We start from the raw sequence: 11,870 nt of genomic DNA, 5'->3' as shown, positions 1-11,870 counted from the left end.
TTTTTTTATTTTGAAAATATAATTATACATTTTAATTATATTTTAAAATTAATAATTTATAAAAAAAATTAATTTAAATCTTAAAATATAATTATTTTTATTAATAACTTATTAATTATATTTTATCTAAATTATTGTATTTACATTAACGTGGACAATTTACCTGGAACAAAGAGAATAATAAATAGACAGACAATAGTTTATTGTAATGCAAATACAATATATGAAGTTACAACATATTATAATAATTTACACAAAATATTTTATTATTGATCTCAGCACATCTCATATTACCAAAATACATATAAATATCACATAATTTATTATTATAATATAATACGGTATATATAAACTGACAGCATGTAAGTAATAGTCCACGCAATATATGTATCATTCATTTTTAACACATTATCACAATATACAATTTATACACTGCATATTTCAAATAATTTATATATTATTACAATGTATTGATCGGAAGTCAAATAACATGGCCGCTTGACACCATAAGTTCCCCAGATAAGCCTTGATTGGAACTTAAGCTATGCATTGGTAGAAAATGGAATAAAGCATCTATGGAGCAATTATACTTACAATACGTGGCCCATATTTGTCTTGTTGTTTCTATGGTATTATTATTATTTCTAGTGTTTAATGTAAATTAGATTTCTTTTAAACAGAGTGTTTAACTTTCACATAAATTTAAATGATATTTTAATGTGATATTTTGTTAAAGAAAAATAATATATTTATAGTAATAAATAGTTGTGTTTACTTGTGAATTTTTACTTCTGATTTTACTATTCTAATTTTTTTTTTTTCAAAACATCACATCGACACATATTTATATCACATCAAACAAATATTTCAATTCAAAATTTTATTATTCAAAATCAAAATCTAAAACTAAAACCTGACAAGTAAACACAAATAAAATAATATATAGGAAGGGTAGTATTAATTTATATATCCACATAAATGCTAACCAACAAATGGTTCTAATTCTAAATATCCCCAAACAATATATATATATATATATATATATATATTAGTTTCACTTCTAAGCAACTATAAACTTGTTGGTTGCAATGATATATATATATATGCAAAGCAAAAGCAATACTTAAATAGATAATGTATATTTTCTGTGAATAAATTAAAAAGATATATATATATATTATTAATAAATTTGCACATAGTTAGGGTGTATTCATTTGGTTTTGTTTTTTTCTTGGCGAAAGTATTTTTATGTTAGATATAAAGATAATATATCGTAATATAAAAAATAATAAAATTTTATATTATATTATTATTTTTGGTAAATATCTAAAAATATATATTACATTCATTATGTAAGTGTGTATGTATACATTTTTTCTACAATATTACTCACAAAATTAAAGTTTGTTATTTTATTTATTTATTATTGTTTTTATAGACAAACTTGTTTATGGGCATTTTGTTTGTCCTTATATCTCTCATCCAAAAGGATCTTTATTTGGCTACATTCACCTAACTAGCTTTTATCTTTTAATAATAATAATAATAATAATAATAATAATAATAATAATAATAATGTGACTCAACTACTTGGGCTAAATTGGGCATACTTAGAGAGGTTAGTTTGCCAAGTTGGCCACTCAAATTGACTAATTAGCTTATCTGCTTTCTCATAAAGATTCTACTTTTTTTTATTATTTATTTACATTATTCAATATTTGTTTTGTTACTTTTGATTTGAGGGAACACTTTTTACATTTTTAGCTAGCTTTGGTACCGGTGGTGTTTGATGTATATTCTATATGCACGTGTACTTTTTGCATTTTTTTCATATATATATTTTTTAAAAAATTAATATATTTATTATTTTTATATTAATTGCATAATTTTATATATTTTATATAAAAAAAATATTTTTTCAAATTGTTTCACAAAACAAACCCATTCATTTTATTATTTTACTATATTAGGAGTATATTTATACCATAATGAATATAGAAAAAAAAAAAAAAGGTATAATTATTATTTTTATTTATACTTATTATTTTTCTATTTATTTAGACAAATGTCACCGATGGACTCCACATAATTTTAACACTCATTTTATCTTAATTTAAAATTTATATTACGAAAGGTATAAAATTTCAATTCTATCTTTATAAAAAAATATATTAAAATATTATTTTTCTTAATCTTTGTACCCAAAAATTGAATGTTTTAGAAGATGGAGAGAATATTTTGTAGGTTAATGATAGTATATTTTTTTGGGGGGGAAGCTTGGGGTTTGTTTCTTTGGATTTTTTTTTTTTTACACATTTTTCTAAAATTATTAATATATTACACATATTTATTTTTTTTTATATTTTATATATAATTTTCTATATTTCACATAAAATAAAAAATAAAAAAAAAATATCACACCTTTGATATTGTATAGTTATGAAATAGGAAAAAAATTCGCAAGGCACATATCTTTCATCTATATGCTTAAAATTTAATTTTGCATTCAAAATATTAAATCAACATTTATTTATATCACATCGTACAACTATTTTAAATCAAATTTTTTCCTATTCAAAATCAAATTTAAAATCCTAACCCTCAAACAAAAACATATCTTACAAGAATCAACTATGGGCTTGTCTATCCCCCAAAAAAAAAAAAAAAAAGAAAAACTTCACTCTTTACTTAAATTTGGGCCTTCTCTTATGTCCATTTTCTTCTAAAGATAATTTGGGGAGATTGTTTGGGAAATTGGGGGTTTGGTTAATTGATTAATACAGTAATTAAGAGGTTGATTTTATTGTTTTACAATGAAATATTATTTGATTATAATGTAATATGTTTTGATTAAAAATATATATTAAAGTATTTTAAAGTTACACAATAATAATATATTATATTCAATATGTAGATATTTTATAAAGAATTACATTATATATAATATAAATAATTAAAAATATATACATAAATTAATATAAATTAAGTTAATATAAATATAAGAAAATTTGAATTAAATGTATATATATATATATGCTTATTTATGAGAAATTGACATACGAGGTTATAATTGAGTCAACTTGAAAAATTTGAAAAATATTTAAAATAGTAGGGAACCAAAACATGATCCAATAACCACCACACACGCCCAATTTGGGTTTGGATATGACTTAAAGATGATAAGTTTTATTTATTTGAATTGATGATATATATATATATATATATAAAAGCATTTCTCAATTGCAATACATATGATAGGAGAGCAAGGCAGTGATGAATAATAATATGCACAAAACAAAAACAAAAGCAAAATAAATATATCAACATTTCCCAGTCCGCCATAGGAGCCTGGCTCTAGCTCATATACATATATATATATATATATATAAGTAGTCATTCAAATACCAATAACAAGCAAACAAAAATCTCATCTTTGCTTAGTAAAATTAAGTTTAAGTTAAGGAGAGTGCATAGAACAGCATACCATTATTGCTAATAAGCTCATCAAGAGTGAAGTTGAATTGTTTTAGATCAGCTCCCAATCGGCTCCAAATGAATCTCGGCCTTCTGCGCTTCCGGAATTCGATGTAACATCTGGAATAGTCGCATCTTCATTAATCTTCTTTTCATCTAAATCTGTGTTTCGAGAAATTGGTTGAGTTTGGTTCCTCCAAGGCCTCAATTTCGCAGATAGAGCTTCTCGAAGCTTTTTCTGGAAAAAATTACGCCGCGATCAATATATGTATGTGCACTAATGAGTTCAAGTAGTAGGAGTTAAAGAGGATAAACCTTGTAGGACTTATGTTTGTCGGTCTCTTCAGAAACTAATAAATCATCTTCCACCAAGACACAGGTATCATCATCATCATCGGACTTCGAAATTTCAAACTCCTCATCGAATCTTACTTCCATTTCAAAGTACTCTAAACATCACAGGAAGTAGGCATTGGCGATGGTAATTAACAAATATCACTGTCCAAAATAACTATAGTTACTTTTACCTTCGTAGCGGACAAATGATTTGTGGTCGATAATGTTAAAATTTGTTTGACTAATTGTGCCATCATCTTGCACTAATGTAGCTGTCATTAGAACAAAAGAATATCCATTTCAAATGCTTTTCATTTTTGGTTTTCCAGCAAAAGATTAAGGGGATGATTAAAGCTTCGTTCAATAAAACATCACAGACCTTCATCAGACGTAGCAGACGAAAAATCAGATGCATTACTCGCAACGCTCAAGCCTGAGTTAGACAATGAAGTTTCTTTCACAGATGTTCCTGCCAACAGACGAAATGCCATAAATATGAGACTGATAGGTCAGAGAGATTGAAAACTGTAATCACTGAAGGTACCAATAGGTTCTTCGGGCAAACCATGAGAGGACGAGGTGCAGTCAGCATTATCTTCTTCTTGCCTCGGAGATTCAACTGATAAAACTTTGTCAGAAGCAGAGGAAGCCATTTCAGCTTCGGCTTCTTCAGGACTGTGTTTGGGAGAGGTCTCTGAGAACTCTGTTACATTCGTTTCACTAGAGGAAAACGAACAACCCTTTCTTACATCATGCACAGCGCACAAACAACTGGCGGGATCAGATTTTCTCAAAGGGTGACGAGTCTGAGAAATTCTTTTGATGCCGACAGAACGTTTGCACGCTCCCAATTTCTTGCTTCTAGCAGAAGACAGCCCGGGGTTTGTAGTTTCAACAATAACTCGACAAGACTGAGGAAATTGAGAGATTGTATCATCATTTAAACTTTTTTCGTTCTTCACTTCTCCTCCCTGAGCCTCGTTTATGCACAACTTGGGCTTCTTATTGTTGTCAGCACGATCATCAGGGCTCCAGAGCAACTCTGGAGCAGCTACTTTTATGGGATTTATGCAAGATGTCGGAAGAAAGTCTTGCACCACATCAGAATAGAATTTCTTTACACTAACTCCGACTTTCTGCACTTGATTTTCCATGTACTTGACTGCATCCTGTATGTAAACAAACAAGTATAGCGTGTGGTTATGAGATTATATGATAAACTCATCTGCAACATCTACGGAATTTATTACAAGAATCAAAGGAAATATATATATATATATATAAAATATATACATGCTTAAACACAGGAAAGAATAAAAGTAAACTAAGACAAATGTCGATGAAAGGTAAAGAATTAGAACAAGAGCAAGTCTATTTTATATGCAAGCACTTTGCAGGTTCAAAACTTCGACATTCCCTATTTTCAATCAACCAAATGACTCTCTGCCCTCATACTTCACCATAACTATGAGAAGTTCATTTTATAGATACGAGACAATGATCCATATATCATATCGATTCTTATTTGGATACTATATTTCTGTGCATCCGCAATATTTAATCTGTATGTTTATACAGTTAATGCTCTTTAGCATCTTCTCAGATTAAGCTAAACAATTAACATCCAAATTTGCTCGATCTTATATGCATCAAGCTCTTCAGAGGCCAGCTCAGATTCTCAAGTAGGGTACAATACCTCATTCGCAGACAGAAATCATCTTCGCAAACTTTATTAAGACAAATCCATAGGCACAAAACTGGCAAGATATTTCCCGTAATTAAGAGTTTACCTCAGATGCAAGTACATCTTCAACCTCCAAACACATAGCCTCAAACCTCTCGTATAAGTTTCCCGCCCAGGCTATACCTTTAAACTCCATAGCTCTATATTCCTCCAATATTAAATGTATCCTGCCCATATTTAAAAACGAAATCAAATCTTGCTTTTGGCAACAATTGTTACATTTATATAAAATACACATTAGGGAAAAAAAGCTTGATGCACTAATCAGATTTCAGCCAAAGCATTGAAACAGAGAAGCTGTCCACAAATCATTCCCCACGAAACTCCATGGATTAGAAATTGTAGACAAAACTGATACAGGTAAAGTAAAACATGTAGTAGTATCACAAATGCAGCTCTATTTCAGGAACTCTCCGATTTCATTAAACGCAATAGAAGCTTTTATATATGTGTTCTTTATCGTGAATTCTGAAGCTGAGAGAGATCATTAAGTTATAGCTGAAAGCAATGGTTCACAATCAGAAACTCTTCAATGTAAATTAGCCTCTCATATAAAGGTTCACTGGCAGTAAAACAAGCTACATCCATTGTGGCAATACGAAAATTGCTCGATAACTCATAATTTTCATTCCAATAAGCAAATAGAATCTGAAAACCAAAATTTTCCAGCATAAAAACAACTACCCAAGCTAATTCTCCCATCAACTAAATCTCAATTAGATGTCTACCTAATAAAAATTCAACTCAAACCTACAATTCGATAATCTATGATCATTCTATCTTAGCCTTTAATTCGACCATCTATGATCATTCTTGCTTTCCTTTAAATCCTTAGTTTAGGAACAAACCACACGGCCATAAACAACTTCGAATTTTCATTTACAACAACATAAAAAAAAAAAAACCCTCTCACGAGAAATCCACATAGAGAGACAAACATTAACTCAACAAAAAACTAACAAAAGGCAATTCTTTACGAACTTTTCACATATATTGGATAAAATTCTTTGCCAACTCTACTTATATTTCGTACTCCAGAGGCAATATATAGTCAAGCAATAAGGGTTTTTCCTATGGACAACAAATTAGAGGTTTTCATACCCTTTTGACTTTACAAGACTAAAATCGAAACAAATTCCCAGAAGTACTCTAACCCCATCAAGTCGATATCCCAAAAACCCACAACTATAAAAGTTATCCCCGACAATTATGCGCTTCAAGAACACAAATTTAAATCCAGAAACAGATAAAAATTAACAGCATAAATTAAACATGAGATACTCTTATTCACACTGACTCTGCCAGAAACTACGATCATAAAGCATCAGTCCCTTCAAACAAAGAAAATACTTGAAAAGTAAAAGACGATTAAAAGTAGAAAAGCTATAACACAGACTCACTACTCACTGGAAAAGATGAAAAAGATCGGATTTAAAAATAACCACAGTAAAAAGTAAAAGAAAGGCGAAGAAAAGAAAGGGGATTTTACTATTAGAGATGAATGAAATACCAACCCCGGGAGCCGATGGCATTACAGAAATATCAAATAAATGTCGAAAGTGGCAAGGCAAATCAATTCAATTCAATTCAATTCCTATATATATTGGAGGGGTAATCTTGGCGATACAATAAATAAGAGTTGTTGAGTAGAAGAATGAAAAACATAGCAGCCGAATTCAACTAATTTCTTTAGACCTTATATATGGACACGTGTACAAGTTTAAAATCCTTTTATTCATATCCAACAACAATCACTAATCAACATTTTGAATAAAATCACATATAAAGAGGCATAATCTATAGATAATCAATGCTCCATTTGAAGTCTATCTAAAATGAGTTTTTCTACAATTTATCAATTAATGGGTTATATATAGATAAATTTTTTTTTTTTCTACACAATTCTCAATAATATTATATTATTTTATATCAAAAAATTTCTTCAAATTAAAAATTAAACAAACGAACCTATCATATATCTGTTTAATTTTTAATTGTATTCATTTTTTATAAAATACTTTAAAATAATAAAATAAATATTCTAATAAAATTTTTACAGATTTCAATAATTAATGGTAAAAACTCAAATTAAAAAATAAAATAAAATAAAAAAGTTTTAGGTATGCAGCCTCTTGTTTTTCTTTCATTTAGTTGAGTTATTTTTGTTTTTTCGCTTTTATAAGATTTTTTAATATTAAATTCAATTTCTTTAAAAAAAAATCAAAGCAAATATATATATTTATATTATTTAAAAGTTAATTATATATTCAACATATTATACCAAATAACTATTCAAATTTAAAATATTACTTTCTTTGCCTAATTAAAAAAATATATTTATTATTTTTGTTTTTTCACTCAAAAATATTTTTTTTATTATAGTAAAACTAATCATATTCATACAAAAATATTAAATACCTTTTAATTTTTACATAAATTACCAATTTATTACTCATTCCAATCCATAAGTAAATATTCACTTACTTTTTATAGAAAGTTTTTATGTATATTAGTATTATATTGATATGTAATATAAATAAAGTAGAAATGATTAAAAAAATTTTATTAATATTACGTAATATAAAAGTAATAATATTTGTGTAAAATATTGTAAATTGTAAAGGTATTTGTAGTGTTATATAGACAGTACAGTTGCTAAACATATGAAATTATACTTTATTATGAGAAGGACCAAAATAGAAAAATAGATTGTTTATTAAGGAACGAAATGAGTATTTACATATACAGTTAATTTATACATAATATATAAAAAGTAAAAAAATCAAAATTGTTTTATATATTTCTACTAGTTAATAAAATACATAGAATTATTTTCTAATCTAACATAAAATCAGAATGATCTTTTTTAATTGAAATGGAGGAAGTAGGATTCAAAAATCTAAATGTAAATTTCGAAAGCCTAAAAAACACATGTTAGATAGATTCTTCGTTAATGCTATTAGTTGTTTGATGGAAACTTTATTTAAAGTGGGTTTTTGGTATGTAATTATTAAATATTTAGTTTCTTTAATTTTGTTTTAATTGAAACCATTTTTTATTATTTTCCAAATTAAAAGTACATAATATACTCTGAAAACATAATATATTCATTCCTATAGAGACGATAACACCAAATAAGGGAACTATTTATTTAGAGCCTATTAACCTAGTCAAAGAGAATAATCCAATTCATGGCAAATCAAATTAAAATGGTTTATGGGATATCAAGCTGATTATATCATAAAATCTAAGGATATGATTTAGATCTTATATTTTAGATTTTAGAGATATGATTTGAATATTATTGTCAAAAGCTTAGCTATAAATATCCATGTATTCTCACTTGCGTACTTTATAATAAAACGTGGCTTGGCAACGCCCCGAATTTTCTTTTGTTCTTATGTTATTTTGTCTTTGTTGTCTCATCTTGATTTTCTAAAAATTTCTTTAACAACGGTGAATAAAAAGACAATAAAAGATGCAAATTGTTACGAAGGAGAGAAATGCAAGTAAATTAAGGCAAATGAAATGCAGACGTCACAAAAATAATAAATCTAACTTAAACTTAAATAGAGTTCCAAAAAGGGGAAGAAGGCAGCCGGGAGGAGCAGGCAGATTCATCCCAAGAACAAAACATTTTCTTTCATTTTTCATCTACCATGTCCATGTCATTTCTTATCCACTTATCCTATTGTCTTTGCAATGGATATGGATCTTCTTCCTAAAATCATTGCATACTACATTAAAGTTGCATCCGAGTTACCAGAAAACCGAAGAATCCAAGACTGGACTAACCGGGGATACACATTTTCTACATCCGACCAATCTCTGACCGTAACTTGCAAATTCATAAACAAGTTTACCTGCAATTCCTTCCTATTGTTACATTAACATTACTTCGGCACAGGCAGATCACTTCTCTTCTCCGACTTCAGCGAAGCCACCAGCCTTTCCAGCCGCCCAATCCGCTGTTCCAATCGCTCCACCAATCCGGTGTCAGCCGTGCTGCTGCTCTCCACCGGACTCGGGCAATTGCCATCCATCATCTTCATCTTCCTCACATCCCCTGCTTCTTCTCCGGCGTCTACTCTTGTCGATGCACCAGGCTCAGCCACATCCTCATCTCTGAAAGATGAGTGGTCCTTCTTGTGCATTTCATCGTCCCGGCGGTGGCTGCAGTTTCCGGACACTTGGTCAGAAGCTTTTTCCGATTCAGTCATGCTCGAATGGGGCCCTTTAGACTCATTCCGCTTCTTCAAAGCAGAGCCACCGGGAGAAACCGGGGTGTAATAATCCACAATCTTTGCATTGGATCCGTCAAGAATCTTCCTTTTCACGCCCTTGGAGATACCACTCAAGCCCGACTTGGGGGATCGAGCAGCCCCTGGCGAAGATAAAGCAGGGCTTTGCTTAAAGACGATTCCCTTCCCCTTCGGTGGGAATCCTGGCGGCGGAGGAAAGTCGTCATCCTCAAATTTTACACCGACGACAGTTACGTTCTTGGTTTCCTGTACATTCTGACCCTCCAAGGCATCATTTACATGGTCCTTTTTCAATCCCCGATGCAGTTTTTTCCACCAATCCGCGTAGCGAATGGTGCATTGTGGCACGGATAGGTTCCCGGGTATATAAACCTCGGAGTCTTTAACCGGTCGAGTGAAATCGGCCCATGCAATGTTTACGTTGACATTTACTCGGGGGACATGCCCCGGGATGTCCTGATCGAGTCCAAATTGCATCGCCACGCGGTGTGGCAGATACTGCTTTATCGAATTTGGGTCGGAGCTGAGTCCGACGAGCTCGCTGGCCCTCAAGCAGCGGATAAAACCTTCTAAATCTTCATCTTCATCTACGTCTGAATCAACAACAGCCCAATATCCACAATCCTGGTAGAGCTTCTCAGGGAAGCCATTTCCCTTGTACGGACGCCACACAAACTCTGCTCCAGCTGCATCTATGGCGGACAATAAATTCTCAGTTTTCACTTTCTTCAAACCACCCCATCGACACATTCTCGGCTTGTTCAGCCCAACCGGCGTCGGGCTTAGAGTGGGGAATCTCTCCCAAATCCAGATCTGGACAAGCGCCAATGGAGCCGAAACTGCAATATTAACAGCGTCGCCATTTTTCGCCTCTGGTTTTCGAGAAAAATTGACGCCGGCTTTCAGCAAGCTCAAGGACCTGTAGATTCCGGCGAGAACCGCCGGCGCGAGAGCTATTTTAGCCCCTCGACCCAAGCGAACGGCGATGGACAGCACATCTCCATTAACGGTGCCTGAAGCTATGGGGAAGACGAATCTCGAAAGCCAATACACGAGAAATGCTTCGTGTTCGATTTCGCTCTGGCTCCCCATGAATTTCTCCATCCATGGCCCCACCATAGGCTTCTTCGACTTGCATCTAGAAATCACCGACCGCGCTTTGCGCAATTTCTTCTCGATTTCCCCTACTTCGCCCCTTTCGGAAGCGCTCAGAGCCCTCTCCCCAAACACAGAGTATCCACCGAGCACCGCCATGTCCTCGAGCGTCAGAGTAGCTTCTCCCCAGGGGAAAACGAAGGAGTTGGTTGTGTCGCACCATTTTTCAAGGAAACCGAAGAGGAGATCCTTGCTTCGGTGTATGGTGATTGTGGAGCTCATTATAGCGTCGAGAATCCCCGCGCTCTCCCACGTTGATCGATGCGAGGAGCTCATGTCCTCCACCCATTTCTTCCACTTCTTCGGCGTGATTTTCCACCCGACGAAAGTGGACTTCAGAGGCGATTTTTCCGCTCCGGTGGTAGATGGAACCAGAGAAGGGGCGGCGGCCGAGGCTTCCGGTGAGGCCACTGAGGGTTTGAGAAAATGAGCGAGTCTGTGAGAGGGGAGACCAGTGATCGGAGAAATTAACGACTCCTTGCGATGTTCCATGATGAAATCGTCCGCCATTAGAGGGTGTGGGAGTGGGAGCTGAATGGTAAAGATCAACGATGGAGAGAATAATTTTTTTCTTTTTTTATATTATATTTAAACATTATTTTTATATTTAAAATATTATATTTAAATATTTAAACGATGAAAATTAAATATTTCTTACAATATTTTTGTTTACTATTTTTTTTTTTCAAAATAATAATTTCATTTTCATAAATAATTATATGACTGTAAAACTACTATTATACTGTTGCTACTATGTATCAACTATTAATAATATCAATATTTTTAAATCTCCTGTCAAACACACCGCGGGAGGGAGTATTTAACTTAATATATTTTGAAAAGAAAAATAAAATAAATAGTAGTAAAAATTACAGCTAATAAAATCAAAATCTCAGTAA

At 31.7% G+C, this 11,870-nt stretch overlaps 2 protein-coding genes across 8 annotated transcripts; both read right to left on the bottom strand.

Moving 5' to 3' along the window:
* Positions 1–3,297: 3,297 nt before the first annotated feature.
* LOC127266146 (uncharacterized) lies at positions 3,298–7,222 on the bottom strand. Of its 7 annotated transcripts, none has more exons than XM_051296297.1 (7): positions 7,069–7,222; positions 5,601–5,721; positions 4,355–4,979; positions 4,190–4,279; positions 4,002–4,082; positions 3,790–3,923; positions 3,298–3,712 (listed from the first exon to the last, which is right to left on the bottom strand). In XM_051296297.1, the coding sequence occupies exons 2-7, from the start codon at positions 5,688–5,690 to the stop codon at positions 3,527–3,529; spliced, it is 1,206 nt and encodes a 401-aa protein (XP_051152254.1). In that variant the 5' UTR covers positions 5,691–5,721; positions 7,069–7,222; the 3' UTR covers positions 3,298–3,526. The 7 variants fall into 7 exon arrangements, with proteins under 7 accessions (XP_051152254.1, XP_051152257.1, XP_051152252.1 ...); XM_051296300.1 differs by having other exon boundaries at positions 7,044–7,164; XM_051296295.1 differs by lacking the exon at positions 7,069–7,222 and adding an exon at positions 6,852–6,964.
* A 1,869-nt stretch (positions 7,223–9,091) lies between these two features.
* LOC127265828 (uncharacterized) lies at positions 9,092–11,524 on the bottom strand. Its single transcript, XM_051295838.1, has one exon. The coding sequence runs from the start codon at positions 11,479–11,481 to the stop codon at positions 9,448–9,450; it is 2,034 nt and encodes a 677-aa protein (XP_051151795.1). The 5' UTR covers positions 11,482–11,524; the 3' UTR covers positions 9,092–9,447.
* Between the last annotated feature and the right edge of the window lie 346 nt (positions 11,525–11,870).

This window comes from Andrographis paniculata, unplaced genomic scaffold (assembly GCF_009805555.1).
Source record: "Andrographis paniculata isolate CXL003 unplaced genomic scaffold, ASM980555v1 Contig74END, whole genome shotgun sequence".
NCBI lineage: Eukaryota > Viridiplantae > Streptophyta > Magnoliopsida > Lamiales > Acanthaceae > Andrographis > Andrographis paniculata.
This window is presented reverse-complemented; position numbering and strand designations above follow the sequence as displayed.